At 34.7% G+C, this 24,049-nt stretch overlaps 1 protein-coding gene across 1 annotated transcript in view; it reads left to right on the top strand.

Moving 5' to 3' along the window:
• The window catches only part of PRKG1 (protein kinase cGMP-dependent 1), a 1,297,492-nt gene that overhangs the window by 1,164,612 nt on the left and 108,831 nt on the right, over nucleotides 1–24,049 (top strand). The window contains exon 9 of the mRNA XM_063103400.1: nucleotides 13,162–13,236. Within this exon, the coding sequence (XP_062959470.1) occupies nucleotides 13,162–13,236 (75 nt within the window). The remainder of the gene's footprint in view (nucleotides 1–13,161; nucleotides 13,237–24,049) is intronic.

Raw genomic sequence — 24,049 nt, 5'->3', positions numbered from 1 at the left:
TGTAACGAGAGTGGAAATAAAAAGTCCAGTGACAGACTGATTTTTGTGAAGACGTTAAGTTAGGGGCTGACATTGTTTCAAAGATTCTTAGAGCATAAATAACAAAAGTGTACTAAAAAAGTTATCTTGAAATAGATTTATGCCATTTTAGGATTTTGTTTTCAATTTACTTTAAAAATCAGGGATTATTAAAGTATTTTATAGTTCCATGCCATTTTCCTTAGCTAAAGTTTTTCAGAAACAGTTTTTAAATAGTCAGCTACCAAAATGTTGATTATTTAACTGGTATCTGATATAATTGATACATCTACAAAACTAGAATATATCATTTCAGTGGATGGAATTGTTTCTCCAAGCTAATTCCATGTATTAGAAACATCCCCCATAGATAGTGTTAAGATAGTGAGAAAACCTATTACAGTAATCAAAAGGTGTGGGGGCTTTGAAGAAGTGATTGGATTGTGAGGACTATTCCTAGTGAATGGATTGATCCATTCACTGAGTAATCAGTTCATAGATTAGTGATTGATCATGGGCATGGTTCTGATGGCTTTAAAAAGAGCCAACTGAGAAGGTTAGCTCTCTCTCTGCTCTGCCATTTTCTGCCATGTGAGACCCCTGCATTGCTGTAAAGCCACCACCAAAGAACACCCTCACCAGACGTGTTCCCTGGACTTTAGAATTCCCAGCCTCCAAGACTGTAAGCAATAAACATTGTTTCTTTATAAATTACCTAATTCCAAGTAAGTTGTTATAAGTAACAGAAATGGACTAATACAATTAGCTATAGATTTTTATTGTTTTTAACAAACATGGCCTATTTATTTATAAATAATTTTGATAAGAATTTTTGTCAATTATATAAATTTGTAATTTTAAATAATTCCTAAGTAGATAAGCTTGAAAAACATTTAATAGATAAGATATTCACTGTTACCATAAAAATCTTCTTTGAGAATAGGAGGAATCTGAAAAAAACCCTAACATTTGCTTGTATATAATCTTACTGTAAAAATGGACCACAAAATGGTCTTAGAATTGAGAACCTACTATATTACGAGAAAAATTAAGTACCTTATGTATTAGTCCATTTCTGTTACTTATAACAAAATACCTAAGATTGGGTAATTTATAAAGAAAAGAAGTTTATTTGTCTTATGATTCTGGGACAGCCAGAACTGGCGTGGCCCTCAGGCTGCTTCTACTCACGGAGGAAAGCAGCATGCAGCTGGTGGGTACAAGCAGATCACATGGCGAGAGGAAGCAAGACAGTAGAGAGGCACCAGGGTCTTTTTAAACATCCAGCTCTCTCAGGAATTAATAAAGCAAGAACTCACTCACTACCCACATTCCCCAGGTATGGCGTTAATCTCTTCATGAGGGATCCACCCCCATTACTCAAACAGCTCCCAACACTGCCACATTGGGGATCAGATTTACACATGAGTTTTAAGGGGACAATAACATCCAAACTCTGTCACCTCACTCTTGATATTTAGCTTTCATTGGGGCAAAAGGATTATTTTGATGAAATTAATTGGACATATATGATATATCATTAGGTGTTATGTCAAAACAGTGATATTTTGGCCCAGAAAAAATGACAGGAAGAGTAGTATGTAATATTAACTTTCATTAGTATGCATTTGATATAGCAGAGTAAAGAGATTTTCTGGTACTTAGTTAAAATAATTGTTCAGCATAAGAAATCTGTCCACCACATGGTCTGTTAGATTTAAGTTGGGAGATATTTCATCTTAGGAAAAATGAAACTTATAGATTTGGCATATTAGGGCAATCTCTACTTAGTACATTTTCCTCTTAAAACCTAAAAAGGCTATCAACTATCACATGAGATTTAATTCTATTTTCTCTTGCTTTTAATTGAAAATAGAAGTCATGCTACATTTTTTAATCTGTTCTTGCACTTTAATTGCAACTGGGATTTGTGAATGTAAGTTCCACTGTGGTCTAAAATAATTACCCTCATTTAATGTCCTATATATGATTCAGTGACAAATTGTTTAGTGGTGTTTCAAACCATTTTACTCATGTTTATACCAATGTACTTCTTCAGTAGGACCCAAAATTAAGGTAAGAAGTTAATTTTAACTAAACCTTTGTACTAAAAGTTTGTCATTCATGCAGTGAATGCCCAAAGAGACACACAAGACTTTTAATTCTTATACCTTGAATTAAAAAAAAAAAAAAAGCTTCAGAAAACAGGAGTTTGCCTGTCTTCTCCTGGTCACATACATAGACACACAATAAATGAATAAATGAGTAAATAACTGAATGAGTCCATCCATCTGTCTATTAATTCATTCTGAATTTCTGTTACAGACCAGGCTATATTCTAGTTCCTAAAGAGATATTGATGAATGTGTTTAGGTGTTTCTGTTGCTAATAACAGAATACCTGAAACTGGGTAATTTCTAGGGATGTGAAATTTATTTTTTATAGTTCTGAGGCTTGAAAGTCCACAGTACAGGGGTGTATCTGGTGAGGGCTTTGTTCTACAGCAACACAGAGTGTCACATGGCAAATGGCTGAGCAAAAGAGAACTAACGCCACTTGCTCTCCTTTTAAAGCCATCATACCCACTCCCATTACCACCCATTAAACCATCAACGGATTAATCCATTCATGAGGGTACAGTCCTCACAATCTAATCACCTGTTAAAGGCCCCACCTTTCCATTACAGTTATAGGATTTCCTACCCTCTTAACACTGTTTCAATGGAGATTGTTTCCAATATATGAACCTTTGGGGGACACATTTAACCTATAACATTCTAACCCTGGCCCCCGAAGTTCATGTCTTTCTCACAGGGAAATACATTTCTTCCATCCCCAAAGGCATAACTTGTTTCAGCTCAAAAGTCTAAAGTCTCATCTATGAAATAAAACAAGTTGTCTGCTTCCAAGATACAATGGAAGAATAGGCATAAGACAGAAATTCTCATTCCAAAATGGAGAAATGAGCCAAAAGAAAGGGGTAGCAGGTCCCAAACCAGTCCAAAAACCATCAGGGCAGGCATCAAATTTCAAAGCTCAAGACTAGCCTCCCTTGACTCCATATCTGGCATCCTCTGCACCCTGGTGCAGGGGTTGGTCCTCAAAGTCTCTGGGCAGCCTCACTCCTACTATGGCTTTCCTGGTCTCTGGCCATGCTTCAGCTCCTCCAGGCTGGTGTTGCATGCTGGTAGCTCTACAATTCTTGGGTCTCCATGGTGGTCCCACTCCCATGACCCTGGTGGGGGCTCTTTGCAGCAACTCTGAACCCGCATTTCTGCTCAGCATTGCTTCAGTGAAGACTGTCTGTGGTAACTCCACCCCTGTGACAGATCTCTTCCTGGGCCCCCAGGCTTTTCCATACAACCTTTGCAATTGGGATGGAGGCTCTGTCACAGCACTGGTATTCTGTGAACTTGCAGACTTACACATGGATACCACCAAGGCTTCTGGCTCATGTGTTCTGAAGCAGCAATTTAGCTACAGCTGGAGCAGATTGGGCAGTTGGAGCAGCTAGAGCTCGGGGAGCAGCATTCCAAGGTGGCCCTGAGCAGCGAGCTGGTGAAGGGTGCCTTGAGCCATTCCCTGAAAGCATTCTACTTCCCTAGGCTTCTGGGCTTGTAGTTGGAGGGGCAACTTGGAACATCTCTGAAATGCCTTTGGAGTCTTCCATTCTTTTGATGATTCCTTTTTGTTGTTGTTCTGATCTCCTTAGAGAACACATTTAACACATAGCAATGAATAACATAAAGACTAGGTTTCTGCTATTACAAAATTTATATTTTGGTGTGAGAAAGACAGCAGACATTTAAACAAAGTTGTTTTTAACTAGTGATAAGTAAACATGGGTTCAAATGAGAGAGTGACAGCAGTAAGGGTTTGGATTAAAGGTTACTTTGCATGGGTTGGTCAGAGAAGTTCTCACTGAAGAGGACACACTTGAGCTGAGACCTGAATGGCATTGAGAAAAAGCTATGCAAAGGTCCAGGGAAAGAATGTTCCTGGCAGAGGACAAAGGCCCTGAGGCAAGCTTGAAATGCTCTGTGGTCAGAGGTAGCATAGTAGGAGTAATCAGAGAGGTTACAGATGCCAGCAGAGAGTGACATGATATGATTTAGGTTTTAAAAAGATTACCATGCCCACTGTGTAAGGACAAGAGTAAAAATAAAGGAAAAGGCAATTACAGTAATCCCCAAGTAAGAGAATGTGGCTGGGACCAAAGGGGAATATAGAGAAAAGGATTCATTTCAAATTTTATTGAAGGAAGAATGTAAAGGATTAAAAGGTGGATTAGATATGGAAGGAGGAAGGAGGATAGGAAGAGAACAGTTTAGAACAGGGGTCAGAAAACTTTTTGTAAAGGGATAGATAGTAAATATTTTCAGCTTTGCAGAGGATACAGTTTCTATTGCAGCTACTCAACTCTTCTGTTATATGTAAAAACAGCCACAGAAAATACATAAAAGAATGAGTGTGCTGTATTCCTACACAAACAGCCATAAATCATACATAAAAGAATGAGTGTGGCTATATTCCTGTAAAACTTTATTTACAAAAACAGGCAGTGGGCCAGATTTGGTCTGCATGCCATAATTTGCTGATGCCTAATCTAGAATAACTCCTTGAAAAAGGAGAAAGGTGTCCTCTTCTGAGTTAAAGCAAACAATCTGGACATTTATTTGCTGCTTTGACTTTTTTTACTACTCGTGTATGGAGTACTTAGCCAAATGCATAGAGTGATGGATTTGGTGTATTCAATGATTTTTATCTGTTATACTGTCATGCATTATATCATTTATGTAATTGTATTTTTTATAAGTTGTTAGTATGTTAATATTCGTTTTCTTTTTAGCTATAAATTCCTTAATATGCCATTTCTTCTTTTAACTCCCCTCTGAAAATATGTAAAGAATTTAATGTATTTCTCCATTTCAGAGAAGAACTACATTAAATATAGAGGGATTAAATTCCAGAAGTAGGGATATGTTATTCTTCAAATAAACATTTTTTGAATGTATTCTGTGTGCAGGTACTTCACTAGCAGTAGGGATACATGGTCAAAAATCCTGGATATTGGTTCAATATCTAGTGAAGGAGACTGACCAAAAAACTAATAATTTCAGAACTGTTCAAAAAGTGCTTAAAAAGGCAACTACAGATGTCAGGTGGTATTCAGAAAGAAGCATGTAAAAAAGAGTGGGAGAGAGAATGAGTGATCTAGGACAGTGCTTCTCCAAGGATCTGTGCTAAAAGATCAGTTTTGTTTTATTTTCCAGCCCATCATAGACAGATGTTTTTGTAAAATAAAATACAAATAAATTACTAGAGAAACAAAATGAAAAAAAGGCATAAAAATAAATGCCCATACTTTTTTACTATTAGATTCAACACACATAAAATTTTATTTTGATAAAAATTATCAGAAGAAAGATAACACTGGATAAAAGGAAATTAATTACCAAAGTTAATCCCATTATCATTATAAGCACATTTATAAGTAATAAGAAAGAGAATGGCTATTATACTTGTTTTGCAGTCATAGTAAAACCCAAACTTATGAGTGAAATATCAGTTCCCCATTCTAACTGCAATAGGGACACTTTGAAATAACACTGCAGATGTCAACATTTCATCTTTAACGTACCAAAAGTGTGTGTTTCTTGATTGTGAACTTTTCTGGTCTAGAATGGATTGATGGAAATGCCACTTGCAGAGAATAATGTGTATTTAAACTGTTAGGTTTTGTTTAATATGCTTAGTGAAACCAATCTCACAGAGGCACATTGATGGGAATGGTAAAAGTGATTTTAAAGCAATTTCAGCATGTTGCGTGTATTTATTTTACATAAAAGATGGAACAAGTGATGTTCTATTTTCATTATTCTTTCATTAATAGTCAGTTTTGTCAATTTATCCTGTAAAGTTATGGTTACATTTAAATTCTCTTTCTAGAGAAAAAGCAGATTCTAGGTCTTATATACTTTGGATGACAATTAGCAAACTAATCTTAAAATGTCACACATTTACCATTACTTTCCTATGCATGACTTGTATGCAACTTGTACTAAATGTTTCTCACCGCATGAATTTGACAGTAACTAAACAGCTCTATACCCAGTTCAAAAATACAAGTCCACTGATCTTTCCCTTGGATGTCTCAGCAATGTCAAATTGCTATAAAATTTTCTGAACTACTGTTATTATCTCTTTACAGACCACAACAAAAGTTTACCAATCATATTTTGGGTTGCACTACCCTACAAAAGATTCTGAATTCAAGCATGCTTAGTCAAAGGGGAATTATATATAGGAGTCTTGTATATAAATATTTAAGATAGGATATTTCCAAATTCAAAAAGATGGAGGGGAAACTCTCAAAACACACCTTCTAAAACACAGTTTTTCTTTTATTTTACCCCTTTTTAAGATTAATATATTCTAAACAGTTAAAGATTGAAAATGAAAAATAATCAAAAATGAAATCTTAAGCCAAAATCTTTCAAAAATGCTTCAACAGTAAAACTATTAGATAAGCAGCAAATAAACATAAAATTGAAATTTTGGTCAATTTATATAAGATGTTTCTGTATAACCAACCATATCCTACATGCTTGACTAGATTTTTTTCTACAGTTAACTATTAAGTTGGTTATTGTATAAGCATAAACATAGCATAAAGTCAAATAAGTACTAAAACAATGATTCCAACTTTGAAATAACGTTGAAAAAAAATTCTAGGATACATGCCAAAATATTAACAATGTTCAACCCAGGTTGTGGAATTACAAGAAATCTCTTGGCATTTTTCAGTGTCTTCCAAAATTTCAACATATTACCTTTGGAAACACACACACACACACACACAGCCATCTTAAAATTCAAAACTAGACCATGTCGTTTGACTAATATATTGAGCCTAGTTAACTCAACAAGGCTCTGCTGTGGAGAAGACTGACTATATAGACATAATTACACATGAAAACTTGGTCAACACTAAATTTTTTTTGTTCTTCAAAAATCACAATAAATAAAATGGGGGAGTGCCTGAAATCAATTCTTAGCTTTTTATTTCTTTGAACACTAGACCATTTTGGATCATTATTTCCAAATGCCAGTACCTTTTAAAGCACATAATTACAATGAAGAAACCATTTAAATTAAATGTTTTTAATTTGTTACTTGTTTTCTCTGATAAATAATACCCCAATAGATACGGGTTCTTGTTACAATGGAAAGACATGGGCAAAAAAATGTCCAATACTTTGGTATGTGTAATTTTCGCCTGCAAAAACAGACATACATGCAGAATCAAAAAATACTAATAAGAAAACTGTTGACTCATAAAAGTGTCATTGCTTTCTCTGAATTACTTTCAAATAGAATTTTGAGTAGATGAAATATTTTTTGTGGACACCATAGCCTTTCTTCTGATAAGCATTCAACCCCTCATCACTTCCCTTCTTGTCTCAAATTTGTTTGTGTCTTGACTGTAATATAAGACTGTACATTTCTTAGGAGTGTACAATATTCTCTTTACATAATCCACATTAGCTTGGATCATCCCTTGCAGATAGTAGGCATTGCATAAATACATATATGTGTATGGATGGACAGATGGATGGATGGATGGATGACTGGAAGGATATAGATGTTGGTTGGTTTTATTGTATTTGGGGCTCATTTTCCTTCCAAAGAAACAAATATTCATATGGCACTTAATAGTATAAACTACTAAGAATTATTATTGTCCTAATTATATATAAAATAATCATAAAATAACAAAAATAATAGCACTTACCTAAAGCCACAAAGTGAATCAACAGATTTTCTGCATCAATGTACAAAACAATGAAAATGGTCTCTAAAACTTTGGGCTTAGCTAAATAACAAATGTCCTATCTTGGAACACTAACTTTTAATTTTCTTTTAGTAAATATTACAAAAAAGAAGAAAAAGAATTTAGCCAAGATTCAGATTAATGTAATCTAATGATATAGCCTGACAAATTAAGAGAGCCTTGCCAAGGGTTCAAATAATGTTTGACAAACATTTTGCTTAGCACTATGGAGATATTTGAAATAGTTTACGGTTTAGGATTTCACCTTTGACTCGTTTTGACTTATATTTAACTGTTAAGAATAGGTTCCATCATATTTAAGTGTGTAATAAAAAAAAACTGTTTTAAATAAGTTATGAGATTTTTCTCCCACCCTATCTTGAATTTGAGAAGATTCTACTTAAGATTCCTAAATATTGTATTAGAATAGAGGATAGGAGAAGGATTAACTCAACTAATATATATCTGTATATAGTTGAATACATACATGATTTATGATTATAAAAAGTGCTTCGTAAACGTAAAATAAAATATCAATGCTGCTGCATTTTAGCAGCATAGTAATGCTGATCTCAGATATTTGGACTGCCTTTCTAATAATTTCAAAGCCCATTTCTGTCTAGTTGAAGTTTCATCAGACCACAACCAAAGAACAAAATGACACACTGTTTAGACATACCACTGAGTAATCAGCTCCCTTCAGAAGGATGTTTTGGCTTAATCACGAAAACACCTTAATAACTGAAATTATTACCCACTGAGTTACTGTCACCATAATGTTCAAAAACAGACAAATTTCCCAGAATAAGAAACACAGCCTTTTAACTGGTATTTATTACTGAAAATTTCTACAAATGTCATCATTTTGGGTGTGAAAAGGTCATCACTTCTCCTCGTCCCTCTGTCCTCCCTCCTTCTGTCCTGCCTCTTTCTCTTCCTCCTCCCTTAATCCATCCATTCTTTCCTCCTTCCTTTTTCCTTCTTCCCTTTTCCTTCCTCTTTCTCTTCTTTTCCTCCACCTTGCAAGAATATTTAAACGACCAGTATTAAACATAAAAGGGATTTCCTATTTGCTCTCTTTCTGCATCTATGTACCCAACTGCTCACATTTTACCTACCCCTCCTTAAAGAATTCTGTCAAGACTTTTTAAAATTGGATGCCTCACTCCAAAAAAAGTAGCAAGAAAGTGTGCATACGCCAGTGTGCATGCAGTAAAGCTTTGCAGTTGAAATACCCTAAATTAAAGTCTTGTGCTCAATAGTGTCTCTTTAATTTATTTTGAAATTAAGTCTGGTGTATGTGTGGAAATTGGGTATTTTATTTTACAATGCTAAAATACATTTTATGTATGAGTAGTGAATTTGTTTAAAAAGAGAATGTAATGATTTCCCTGCAGTCACCTATAATTGTTATAACTCATAAATACTATTTTATGATTTCTATTCATTCAATTGCTAGGGTTTTCAAAACATCTCATTGTTACTCCTTTCAGAATAGAACAAGGACAACAAAAGTTATTAGTCAAGACATGTCATAGGACTTGAGTAATTATTTAGAAAGTCATCTGATACCTATAGTAATACTTTTCCAAATGTCTATTTGATGAGGGTTCACACAGTGTCTGTGAGAGGGAAAAATGAAACACTAATTAGTTCATATTTGTGCTGAAACTCATAAACTGTGTAACGCTATCAAGTATGCTTATTAAAATTTCTTAAATTATTCATTGATCAGTGCAGGAATACATAGATAGTGTCAGTCATTTGGAACTTGGCAAAATTGCTTGAAAATTTTACATTTCCTTAAACTCCTAGTTGAGTATAATGATTGACATTGTTTAAGGAGACTTAGAATATTAGCAGGATACATTTGTTTAATGTTTCAAAAAGTTTTATATTCTTTTGGCCAGGATTGTCTTCTAAATAACAATTATTTACAGAGGACATATGGTTCCGATTCCAAAAGCCTGGATATTTTCCTTTTGAAATGAAATTTCATAATTTTAATCTATAATCTAGAGTACAAATATAGGTGTTTGCATACATAGTTACCACACCCTCTCTTTTATCTGTGTATGGGTGTGTATGTATGTGCATTTGTGTATGTGTGTATTTATGATGTATGTACATGCAATGACTATTGAGATGCTAAAATATTTTTAATGGAGTTTTAAAAAAATAAAAGTAAACATTTATGCTATAATATTAAGTTAAAATTATGATACTAAATCTTAGCTACTTTATAATTACAGCTCTATAGACAGCAGTAACAAAGCTATGCAGAAAAAAATGTAAAAAAAGAAAAAGGAAATATATAAAGGTTTTTCCACTAGTCATTTATAGTTAGAAAACCATGGGTAACTTTTAAATTTCTTCATTCAGTTTTTAATTTTTTATAATAAAAAGTCTGTTATATTTTAAATGAAAGTTAGAAGGAAAGGGAATTTATTGCAGAAAATAATTCTCTATCATATCAAGGTAGAAGCCTTTGATAAGTACATATCATTTTCTTTATTTTGTGTGTAGTAATAAAAAAATTGATAAATATTGGCTTATTAGGTCTACATAGACAATTCATATTTTAAATCAAGTCCTTAAGAAGACTCATATGAAGACAGTCATACTTCAGATACTTCCTTTGTTCATTCTTTTTAAATGTGATATCTGTCATTGGATATGACATTATCAGGTTTAAAATGTTTTTTTTTCCAATCAGGGCCAACTTACTTTTAAACTCATTACTGTGGTTACATGTTTCCTATTTTAAAAACTCCATATAGTGTCACCATATCTGTGCTTTTTTATTTGTATACTTTCCTAATTGGAATTTCAAACTACGTTTTCGAAAAGTGATCAGTGGAGTTTTAACCTAGCCTAGTAGGCTGAACAGAATTTCTTAAGTTAAAAAGTCTTCATTCTTGTCAAATTTATCATCAGTTTACTCTAATTCTTTGGTGATATCCTGTCCTGCTTAAAGTGTCTTTAGTTCAAATAGATGCTGGAAGGAAGATAGGATTTTCTTTGAATGATTTGAACTTTCAAAATTACTACGAATTTTAAATGTCTAAGAACAAAAATCTCTTAATATACCTAAGTGAATTTGAAAAGCTAAATTAGGGTGATTTCTCTTTGATTTTCCAATGTAGTATTCTTTGATTCCTCTCTATTAATACCTTTTCATGATGTTTTGAATTTGTGTTAGAAATATACAAGTATTATAAAGAACAGAGGCAGGTATTAGGGAATATGGATTGTAATACATGCCGCTAAATTGCAGTCATCTAGGAAAAGTAATTTAATCTTTCTGTGCTCAAATTTATTATTATTTATAAAAGCAGAAAATTAACTAGATAATAATATCTAATTAATTATCTATCTAATTAATATCTAATATTATATCTAATAATATATAATCAGATAATATCAATTAATCAGATAATATCTAATATAATAATATATAATATCTAATAATTAGATAAGATATTATCTAATTTATCATAGTAAAATAAAAACTATATTTTACTTCACCATGTGAACCCATCTGGCCTTAGGGAGTTTCTCTAAAATCAGACTTTCTCTAAATTTAGATAGAAATTAAGACATTCTATGGGAAGGTGGGAAAGTTTGTCATAAAAAGAACAATGGCAGAAATCATATTTGAACATTTTCTTCAACTGGGGGAATTACATTTTGCATTTATCTTATCATTGATAGTATATTTTTGAAAACTTTACAAGGACTATTGCCTATTATTAATTCAGCATTCATTCATTTGGAATGAATTACTATAATTCACTACAGAAAACTTTATATGCTTGAAAAAGATTCTCGATTTCCTGGTCTTCTGTCTAATAGTTTTCTTTGGTCTTTGTTTTGTATAGAAATACTTAGTGTATTTAGATCAGCATTCTAGTTACAGTGCTCCAGATGAGATCATTACCCAAGGGTCTGAGATAACAGCTGCTCTATCCTCCTTTAGCCAGCCCCCAAGCAGGGTGTCATGTTCCTCTTTATAGATTTTCTGGGAAAAAAAAAAATGTATGTTAAAGTGATTAAACAGCATTTAAATTTAAATCAGCAAGCATCGTACTACATCCTATGAGGTTTCAGGATCTGACCATGCATAATTTCTTGTTTAATACACAAACACACACAGTCATTTACATGTATTAAGATTATAGAGGTTCAAAATTAAAATGTAATTTCTTACAGCACTTCAATATTTTCCACCCACATTCCAGATATTGCTGGGGAGTTCATCATATTCTTCAAAGCATAGTGATTTAGATAGGAGGCGTAGAGAGAAAAATGAAGGCAAATGATCACATCCTTCCAATCAGTCTTCACACTTGTTGACTGATTTCTTAACGTCTCGTGCCTTAGTATCCTCATTTATAAGATGGAGATAATAATACTCATAGGATCATTGTAATTATTAACATACTTCTTACTACATGTAACGTGCATAGAACAATGCCTGGCATATGAGCACCATGTTAGTGAGGCTCTGATTATCATGTGAATGCCAGGACTTCTGAGTGTAGGCTTTCCTTTTGTTCCTTCATTCAGCCTAGTTCAGTGGTTGCCAAAATGTATTGTGAGTAAGAGTTATGGTAGCTGGCTGTATTCAGCAATTTTCAAAGGTGATTCTACTGTGTGTGTGTACATAGTAGGATATTGAATAGATTGGGTTTAAACAGTTAAATTACCCTTCCTGCTTTATGCTAAAGTCAGTTTTTTCACTTCCCCCGAATGAGTTGATATTTCTGTATTTCTCTCTTCTTGTTTTCTTATCTTCCACATATTTATTTTGCCTTTGAAGATTAATTTATTGTTTTATTAAGTGGAGATAATGATGCTTGTTTTTTACAGCTTGATTGAGAGTTGGAATTAATATGTGATAATGGTAATTAAAAGAATAGTACTTGGCATACAGTGGGCATTCCATAATTGATAAATTTTGTTATTATAATTAAGTGACTTATTAACTTTGTGATGTATATCAGTGAGTGTGTCACAGACTTTATTGCACCCAATTTTTTGAATATCAGCTTTTGCCAGCTATGATTAGGTGTTGGGAACTACAGAGGTAAACAAGGTAGAAGAGTTTTCCACTCTTACAGAGTTTATATTCTAGTCAAGGTAAATATCATTGTTTGATATATTTCTTGGTAATATATCTAGATTAAGTGTTTGAATTCATTTTTATTTAGATGCCTTTAGATTGTTTCACTGTATCATTGACTAGATTGCCATTGTTATTGCATTATAGAGGGCTTATCTTAATCACTGTGTTTTACCTCTGACAGCTCTTTCAAGCATTTGATTGGAGGGCTGGATGATGTTTCTAATAAAGCATATGAGGATGCAGAAGCTAAAGCAAAGTAAGTGACATTTTTTTCTTTGGCCTTAATCCTGATTTAAAAAAAAAATGATTTTGAACAGAAATAAGATCAAATATTTTGTTGGACTTAACAAAGCCCATCACTGACAGGAAGAAACTAATTATTTGAGAGAAAAAAAAAACCCAAACTGTTCAAGGTAATTATTACATAGTATGCTTACTTAGTAAGTGAATCCCTCTTTAAAAATAAAACCTTAATTTTGTGGTGAAGATAATCTGAACAAAGGAAAATGGTTAGTTTAAAATCCAATATAAACAATCAGGTATAAACAGATTATTTCTCCTACTAAAAATTCTTTCTGAACAAATGGTGGTTGTGTTGAATCGTTGTTTGTGGAATTATATGAAGAATAATAAGGCTAGAAATATCTCTCTGCGTGAATTCATTATTACTTTACATTGAACTTTGGTGTTCCTAATATGGGAATGATATGAGGTGGTAAATATCCCATTAATTATCATTTTGTATAAAAATACAAGTCCATCTACAAGAAGAATAATTTGCTTTAAAATAAAACTTTAATTTTTGACAAAGATTTGAAGAAATTTGAGATTGGCTTTTTCTGCAAAAATTTTAGGTTACTTTAAAAAAACCAGTAATCTACATAATCCTCCCTTTTTCCTCCCAGTGTAATTTAGCATTTGATATCATACAGGACCCCTGAAAAATTCGATTGACAAGGTTCAGTGTTAAATAGGTAGTTCAGGGCCAGAATTTGATTGGCTGGTTTTGTCATAAACTAAAAACAAAAGAAATAAAATAATTTATTTTGCCTCGAGAGTCCATGAGGATAAAAAATGTAGTCTAGAACTAAAATATTAGTTAAGGACTGTATTCCATGTTAACATGATAAACTTCTATTACTTTCAAAGTTGTATAAATATATTCACAGTTTCTTCTCTATGTAGTTTGCTTTTGTTTCTTCTGAACTTTGGAGGGACATGGACTTAAGCCCAGCAACTGAGTGCCAGCAGTACCTCTGTTAGTATTTTCTCAAGAAATTACACTGGCCAGTTTTAACATCAAATTACACCCACGCATCGGGATTGCCTATACTGTGGATAATTAGTACACATTCTTCTGGATTTCTACCATAGGTTAAAGAGGATATTAACATTCGGTTTAGGCTTTAGTTTTTGGTATTAATACTAATTCCACCAAAATGACAGAAGGAACCATTTAAGGTATTTTATCAGTTTAAAAAGTTGTAAAACTCTATTTGCTTTTGTTGGACTTTATCGCTAGGGGAACATTATTTTGCTACAAAAAAAATTCATATTTATAATTTACATCCACTTATTTTTTCTTGAAAAAAAATAGAGAGAGAATAAAGAGTACCATGAGTCATTATATGTACAATATACATACATATCATATAATTTACAATATATGTGTGTGTGTGTGTGTGTGTGTGTGTGTGTGTGTGTGTGTGTGTATGAATAACTGGCGATAATCTTAAAAATTTGTCTAAAATCTACTTGAATAACTATTCTTAGAGATACTAGAAAAAGTCCATTTCTTTTAGGTTAATATATTCTTGCTGCTTTGATCTATTTCTGTTTTCCTATTTAACTTTAGACAAATTCTCTAATGAAACTTTTCATATAACTCTGATTTACTTCACCCAAAGTTAAGGTCTGTCACAGGCTTAAAATTGATCAATGATGGGAACGTGACTGTTAGTCATATTCTTTTTAGTGTTCTATTGGCTTTATAAAGATAACTGTGTGTATATCTCATGGATCTGGCCATTCATGGATTCATTTGCACATACTTCAACTAAAGGTAGTAAGGAAAGCTAATATAGTGAAATCCAGATTTAGACAATTAGAAGACAGGTGTGACAACAGTTCTTCACATTAGAAGAAAATCAGTCAATATGAAAAATGTGAACCTGAACAAAGGCATTTGATATATGGTTAGATGTACAGATAATTATTCAATATCTATTGTGGAAAACTAATTTTATCTGGGCAAGAAGTCTTTAATCTTATGTAAGTAAATACTCTTACTTAAGGTAGTGGATTATGAAATTAAACCTAGCCTAGAAAATATCTATAAATTTCTTTTTTATGAAAACAGTAACATTTGGTTAAAATAGAGACCAGTTATGGTTAGGGAACAAAAGGGCAATGAAATGACTACCCACATTAAGGTGGTTCCAAATATTCCTATTTCAGCCATAGATTTGATACATTATAATTTAGCTGTTTTATGAGTATTCATACTTTTTTCCAATTTTATTGAGATATAATTGACAAATAAGAATTGTATACATTTAAGGTTTATGATGATTTTGTAAGGTGATTTTTAATGCGATGATTTGATATATATATACACTGTGAAATAGCCAACACCTCTTTTTGTGGTAAGAACACTTAAGATCTACTGTCTCAGCAAAATGTAACTGGGACAGATTTGTTTGAACTTTTCTGTTCAATTCAAACTAAGCCCATATGAATGCATAACCCATATTCCTTAATATTTATTATCATTTAGAAAATGGGAATAGCTTGATGAAAAAAATGTTGAAAATCTTTGATCCAAATTCTAGAGAGATTGATAATTTGAACTTTACTCTTCAAAATAGCCAGATAAATAAATAAATACTGGAGGAGTTATTGTTATGCCTTTTACACTGTTAGCATTTTATAGTCTTCTAATAAATAATTAATATTTGAAGATTTCTGAAGTTCAAGGCATCTCTTAATTAGGTGTCATATGACTCAGAGAAGGCAAACTGTGAATTATTCCCCAGGGAAAGTTTTGTGGTTGAACTAACAAGTTTAAACATCTATTTGTATTAACATTGTTGTCTCTCTATATCCAATTTCTTTCCCTTAAGAACATTGTACCTGCACTTTGTATTCAAGGGTCTTAAAAGGCTTACCAACATTGCATGGACTAAGAAGAGGCTCTAATTGGTCTAAACTCCTTGGATAATTCTGTTAATGCCTCTAAACTTCTATATAGATCACAAAATCTGGACCATTTAGAACTAAGATGTTAATTTGGCTCCAACATATAAGCTTTGTTTTTTCAAGGTCCCCTTGATTTTGCAAAATTCATGGAAGATAAGGTTAATATTTCCTAAAGCCCAATTAAAATGATCATGTTTTTTATCCATGCAAAATCATTATTGGTACTGTCATTAACTATGCCTATTTAGCTAAGAAGAGAAGAAAAGTGGGATTGACTGTAAACATTGTTTCAACTGAGATATTTAAAAACTCAAATGTGAGAAACTCATTAGCTGTTAGCATAATCAAGCATAATGACGAATGATTCCACAAAATGTACAGAATATCCTTCCAGAAAAACCACACCAAATATTAGGATCAGGTAGCTGGTCCAGGAGGACTGGCTTGAGGGAAATATCCCTGTGAAAAAGTTCTCAAAATTCCTCTGCTGCAGGATATTTGCCCTCAGCCTGTCTCATGAGATTCATTTCCTACAAAGATAATTATTCTTGACAGACACTTTGCCTTTATGGCATGTTTAAGCTTCTCTTGATTGCTGCTAATTATCCACTGAGAGCTTCTCTTTCTAAAATATGAAGTTATAATCACAAAGACATTAGAAGAGACAACATCAGATCAAAGTTAAGGATTATTAAATCCTATTTGGAGCAGTAAAGTAGTGTGTGTGATGAAAGGTACATATTATTTTCCTTTTAGAATTTGCATTCATTCACTTAATAAACATTTGTAAATTTACTTAGAAAGAATCAGGCATTGTGCTTTATAATGTGCATACCAAATAGAAAGCAAATTTTCCAATACTAAAATTCACCTTTTTATCTTAGTTTAGATATGTAATTCAGTGATTGTTTTTGCTATTTAGTTCTAAGAATGTAATAATTATTGTGATATAAGACTGTTTGGGTAAAGAGTCTTATCTCCATATTTAAGCCTTGCTTTGTAAAAATCATAACCATCCAGAAAATTCAAAGAGAAAGTAATGTTTAATTTCATTATGCTAAGTATTTCTGGTATATCAATATAGATAATTTCTTAAATAAAATATTTTAAAGTTATATTGTTACTATGTCTAACTGCTGAATATCGTACTCAGTAGCTATAGACAAAACAGCTCTTTCTTCAGATAAGAAACCTAAACATATATATTTCGACTTAGCTTGTTAATTTTAATTCTTTATCATAAAAAATCCTTAATACAAAAGTTGCAATCTTATAAGGTGATTGACATGCACTACAGCTATATTCCCAGATTAAGGTCATACAGAGGGTGAACAAAAAATATATTAAACACTGTTTTATTTATAATTAGATTTATTTTTATTTAAACATTTTGTACTTTCACTTTTAATAGGAATAATATAGCAAAATAGAGAAAGAAAAAGAAAAAGAAAACCACAATCTAAAGCAATCAAACACAAGTGCTATTAACTATCTTTGTGCTTTATAATTGTACTTACTGTGCATTTACAATTTTATATCTTGCTTTTTTCATTTAGCCTCATAATACTATAAGCAGTTATAATACTATTACATGCTGTTCATAAATATCATTTTAATGGTTGCCTGATAAGGCAATGAATGAAAAGCTAGTAATCTAGAATGATTCAAGTTGCGGCCTTGTTGATTCAATATTTTTTGCTTTTGAAGATAAAATTTCAATTACTTCTTTAAAAAAAAAAGCACCAAACAACAAAAAACACCTTAAAATACGTTCCATCTAGCAATACTTTCCAAACTGTTTTATGTTCTAGCATTCATTGAAAATGTATACATCAAAATGTACCGATTGGTTCAGGTGCCCGAGGCTCTTTCCTGCTGCCTTGAAGGATGACGGGATCCATATACAAGCCCTTCAGTTGGGAAACTCTGACAGCTATATGAATATAGATTCCTAAATGTATTTAGTTATGATTTAAGTTGATGACACCTAATATTGTTCTTCGTGAGAAACTCTTTCTCATGTCAAAATCTATGTAAGGCTTTCAAATGAGCATGGTTGTGTTTTTAATCTATAACATCTCTTGCTATACATATAGATCCTGCAATGACTGCAGCCTCTCATACACGGCATCACCCATGTTCATTCACTTCCTCATAGGCATTCATTAATTCAACTAATATTTTCTATGTGTCTACAAAATGCTGCATATAAAACAGTGAATAAAACAGACATGTTCCTTGCCTTCATGGAGTTTACGGTCCAGTAGGGGAGAGAGAGACACATTCATCATTCTGGAAGTCTTCCCTAAGGAAATGACATTTTAATTAGATTTGAGCTGAATTCTGAAGAATTAGCTGATGCTGGTCAGGTGAGAATTAGTCAGTATTAGCTAGGCAAGAGGTACAAAGAGCATTCTAGACAGAGGAACAGCATGTAAAAAGCTCCCAATGTAGGAAACAGCATTGCATATTCAAGGAACTGAAGTGCCAATCTGTCTGGGACCAAAGGCTTAAGAGAGAGAGATCAGAAAGGAGAGAATGACAGAGGCCAAATCTGGCAAGACTTTGTAGGCCATGCTAAGAAATTGGGGAAATCACTTCAGACTTCTAAGATGGCAAATGAGATAAGTTGGTTTATATTATAATTGGACATTCTTTTCTCTGTGATTGGAGGGGTGTAAAATGAAAGCAGGGAGAATAATCAGAATATTTTTCAGGTAAAAGCTGGTGGTAGACAGGACTAGAGTAAGGATGGTGTCAGTAAAGAAGAGCATTTGAGAGATATTTATGTGGCAGAGCCATTTGGCCTTCCTCAGGAAACAGATATTGGTGGCGAAGGGGAGAAAGGTCAAAAACAATACAAGGACTTTTGGTCTGGAAATTAGAGGAAGATGACAGTATTCACTAAGATAAAGACTGTATGTTTCTCAGATCTGGAGAGTGGGGTGATCATGAACTGAGTTTTGGACACGTTAAATATGAGGCACTTTCATGACATGGTTAGGCAGGTCTGGAGCTCAGAGAAGTTGGTATCAATTTGAGAATCATGAGCACTTTGATGATAGATGGTAATTGAAATTGTGGATGGGACAGAAAATAGAGAATGAGAGGAGCATGGCACTGAGGATGGATTCTTGAGGAACTTTATCACTTAAAAGTGAGGGAAAGGACAATATTGTCCTTTTGTCCTGAGAGAGAGAGAGAGAGAAAGTAGAAGGAACACCAGATACACATGGCATCACGAAGGCCAAAAACAGAGAATGTGTCCTAGTCCTAGTCCATTTGGGTGCTATGTCAAAATACCATAAACTGAGTGGCTTTTAACTAACAGGAATTTATGTCCCATGGTTCTGGAGGCTGGGATGTCCAAGATCAAGGCACTGGCATGTTCAGTGTCTGCCTGTGTCCTCGTTCATACCCAGCCGTCTTTTTGCTGTCATCTCACATGACAGCTGGGGCAAATGAACTCTCTGGGGTCTCTTTTATAAGGGCACTAATCCCAATCATAAGAGCTGTCCTCATGACCCAATAACCTCCCTAAGGCCTCACAATCATCAACCAACATCATCCCCAACATCATTGCAATGGGGATTAGGTTTCAATGTATGAGATGGAGAGGATGGATGCAAACATTTAGTATATAGCAGTGTGCTTTAAGAATAGGGTAAGAGACAATGATATTGTATGTTGTTGAGAATTCTAGTGTGTTGGTTACCAACTGCCAGTTAGATTTAACAAGCCATTTTCATTTTAGGATGGAGTGACAGGGACAGAATCCTCCTAATACGGGCTGAAAATGAATCTGATTTGTGGAAACAAGAGTCAATGAGCTTATAAAAAATTTCAAGGAAAATAGCCAGAAAGATTATGGATCTTCCATATGACAGAGATGTGAGCGTGTTAAATCCAGTAGAGAAGGGGAGAGTTTAAAACTTAGCAAGTGCATCTCAGGTTCTGTTAACTTCTGTAGGCAAAGGCAGACCTCTTCAAAGGAGGAGTCAAACCGTCTCCATGCATAAGGCTTATGCCACTTTGTGATGTGACTTCTTAGTCAAGAAGATCTTTGCTTTACTGTCTCATACTGGGTAACATTCCTTTAGGTTTAAGTATTGTTCTCTCCCTAAAGAACCTGCAAAAAAATCTAAATTCTCATAGGAGGGATAAAAAGATTTTCCTAACATGGTGGTACAAATTTGTACATGAGCTCTTTCTCCTCCAGGGATAGCATAAGCCTCCCTCTGAGCACCAAGAGGAAAGAGGGACACTGAGCAAGGAGGCTCAGATTTGCCAAAAACTTAATAAATAAAGACCTAACTTGGAATCACTATTTTCTCCTGCCCTAATCTCTTCACTGTGCAACTAAATACGTTCACTTATTCTCTGCCCTGTCCCCAAAAAGAACATTCATAATAGATTCACATCACAGAAAAAAAAAAAAAAAGAAAACATCACATACAGAAAGTAAAGAATTAAAAGTAAACAAGAGAGATGAAACTATGTTAGGGAGCCATAAATAAGGCCAGGATGCAAAACAGGGCCCTTCTCATGGTGCATGAGAGAAGAGGGGTGCACAAAAACCTGAGAAACAAGGGCTGGCTCTGACTTCCTGCTGCTGAACAATGAACCACAGACGCCCACCTCTCCACTTCCCCTGGCTCTTTGCAAGAACTGTAGAGAGTATTGCCCACCTGTGGACCACTCTTTCGGCTTTTCCATGGAATAGTCCATAACTATTTTACTATTTCCATAATTAGTATCATTGATTCAAAGCACCCTTCGTGTTTACAAGTTCATTTGCAAAGACACATTGTAGTCTGTCTGATATCTTCAGGATTGCTTTTGGTGGTGAGCCTTGTTTGACACAACAAGCAGTAAAAGATGTTCTCTCATTACATTTCATTAGCAGAGACAACCCTTTAGTTGCTCAGACTGCCTGTCACAGTGAGGTTGCTCTCTGCTCTTCGGCACACGGTGAGAACTGCTGACATTGCTCAGGCCTTTGATAATTCAGTCATCAAATGCCTTTCAAAGCACATGAGGCTATGCAAATCAGAACCAAGGTCTGCATTATTTGGTAACATCTTCTGAAATGCCCCAGGGTCATATAACATCTAACGAACAGGAGGTTTTAAATGCACAGTCAATACGCAAGGTGTTGCTCTTTGGAACACACTTATTTGAAATGTAGATCTTTTCCTCTTAGTGTTTTTCTGCCGGGCATTTTAGAATAAAGATCTTATTATTCCCACAAACTTATCAACAATCTCCTTAACACAACGTGGTCTTGATCTAAGCAATTCTCAGGAAAATGAGCCTGGAAAGTTGTTTTTCCCCTATGGAAAGAATTCAAGTGAGTAATATCCTGTTTTAAAACGGGAACTATATGCCAATTAAATAGAAAGAACACTGAGAATGGCATTATGAAATAGCCCTCAAACTGGAATGAGAACTTGCTGACCACTTGTCGGGTTGAGTAGTCAGAAGACAGCCCCAGTCCCTGGGCAATAAAAAAACATTTTCCATTTTATTGCAGGGTGAAGAATTTAAGACTTGAAAAATTTGCAGCAGTTGGCCCTGAACTAATAAGTTGGCTTTCAGCCTTGCAAGAGCTGTTTGCTTTTTAAATTCCAGTACATGCAATCAAGCTAGGAAGAGGAATAGAACAGTTTCTAAGGCCACCAATTCTAACAGATATTAATATTTATTTCAGTGTAATTTGTGACTATAGAGAGCATCAAAGTAAATTTCTCTTTTAAGTGCAGTGAAACTGATTTGGTTGCTTTATTAAAATATGATTTTCAAAATAAAACTAATTGGCCTTGTACAGGAGTATTTTATTTTTCTGCTTCATTAAAAATTTTAAAATTCTCAAAGGCCATTTGCTAATTTCTTCTCTGTAGTGCTTATCTTTAAGTCTCCCTAGGTAGCAAGATTTTATAAATGTGAATCCCAGCGTGTCCTTGCATGCAACCTTTTCTAATTGACAGAGCAGAGGACTAAAGATATTGAAAATTCTAGTGCTGCTGACTTGCTTGGTGGAAACGTACAAGCCATTTAATTGTTGACTCTGTTTACTTCTAAAAATGAAAGCCATTGCCATATTAGCTAACAACAATTGAAAACTACTTTCAAGACATCAAGAGCTCTTTAAATACTTCAATTTGACCACATATGGCAATTAACTAGGCTTTTCCAGAACCCCAAACTTCCATAGAAACGTCATAGAGCCTGTTTGTGATATGATACTTTTTAAGAAGCAGAAAGGAATAATACCTAGTATATCCCTTTGTGTTCTCAGTAGTTTCAACTGAAAAATAATAAATTTCATCTAAAATGTTTTTTCTTCTTCAGTGAGGCAATCTCTCTCACTGAAGTGAGTATGGCATGCAGTGTAAATCTAAACTTGCTTTGCACATAAGGTCGAGCCATTCTAGAGAGAAAACTTTTGAACTTAGTGTGAGCAAGGCAGTAAGTCACAGCACTGCCACTAACTTCTCCATGTGAATTTGAATAAGTGCCCTAGCCTCTTGAAGCCTGTTTCCTAACCTGGAAAAATGGCAATCTTGAAATCCTTTCTAGTTCTAGCTTTAGACTTCTAAGATGCTTAGAATGTGCACATTAACCAGGCATTCTTTTAGATGCATAAGTCATTTTTAAATAAACAATATTTGCACCTTTGCTGTTTTTCTAAATTTATAATGAGGACATTTTCAACAGAAAAGAGACTTTCAAAGATCATGAAATAATCTGTGGGTCTGTATTTTAACAACAGTCACTAAGTTATGTTTCTTTCCTCTTATAATCTTAAAGTATTCCTATTAAGTTACTTACTTTATTCAAAATATTTACACCAAAACTCATGCAGTTTTGGTTGCAGTTGTTGGCAATTCTTTGTAATTAAAAAAATTAGCCTTTAGGAACAGAATTTTTCATTTTCATCATCATACATATCATTTTCTCTTAACGATATGACATTTAGATATGATAATAAGCCAGGCTATCTTTCAATAAAATGCCATTAGAAAATTATAGAGCAGAGAGAAGCCCTAACATTTGTGACCATGAAAAGTCCCTTGAGAGTTAAGATGGCGGTGGCTGCGGCGGTTGGCGCGGAGTAGCTGAGGTGGAAAAGGCGGCCACTGGGCCTCAGGCAGCCGGGAAACTTGTGGACCTTCCTCTTGCCATCTCTTAAGGGAGGACCGCAGCTGCTGGCCGGTTGTGGGGGGTGACCGCCACTTTGCCCCCCGGCAGGAGAGGCTGCCTCATTTACAGGCAACAGCTTTGAAGTGTGGAGCAGGAAAAGAACTGTTTCTCAGCTGCAAAAGCGAATCTCGAAACAGGGAACACGGCGCCAGGGCTGCTGTGGATGCAGCCAGGATCCCGGAGGCCGGGGCCGCGCTGAAGGAGGCCAGCTGCCCTATTCAGGATTCGAGGTTTCAGGCCGGCATTAAAGAAGATTCCTGGGAGCGCCCGAGCCGCTGCGCCGCGACTGAACAGCCCGAGGCGGCAGCGGCCAAGAACTGGGAAGGCGCAAACCAGAGACAGAGAGTGAGCACCCGACCTGGCACAACCCTGTGAGTGACCCCCTGGTCCAGCTCTGTTTGGGGGGGCGGATGCCCACCCGGCTCCCGCCTGCACCACCAGACCACTCACCGCCTCGGGGCTGCCTCCATTTTCCCAGGTCCGGGCAGCTCCGCCCAGCTCGGCCATCACTGAGCCCTCCCACTTGCTTGGCCTGGCGCGGGGCTTTCCGGAGCCTGCGGGCCGGCCTCCCATCCCACTCCCTCCGCGGTTCTCTGGTGGAGCTGGTGGCAGGGAGCATCCCCGGCAAGTGTCGGGAGGTCAAGGAAGTACGGACGAGCCGACTGTCA

Source organism: Cynocephalus volans, chromosome 7 (assembly GCF_027409185.1).
Source record: "Cynocephalus volans isolate mCynVol1 chromosome 7, mCynVol1.pri, whole genome shotgun sequence".
Lineage (NCBI taxonomy): Eukaryota > Metazoa > Chordata > Mammalia > Dermoptera > Cynocephalidae > Cynocephalus > Cynocephalus volans.
This window is presented reverse-complemented; position numbering and strand designations above follow the sequence as displayed.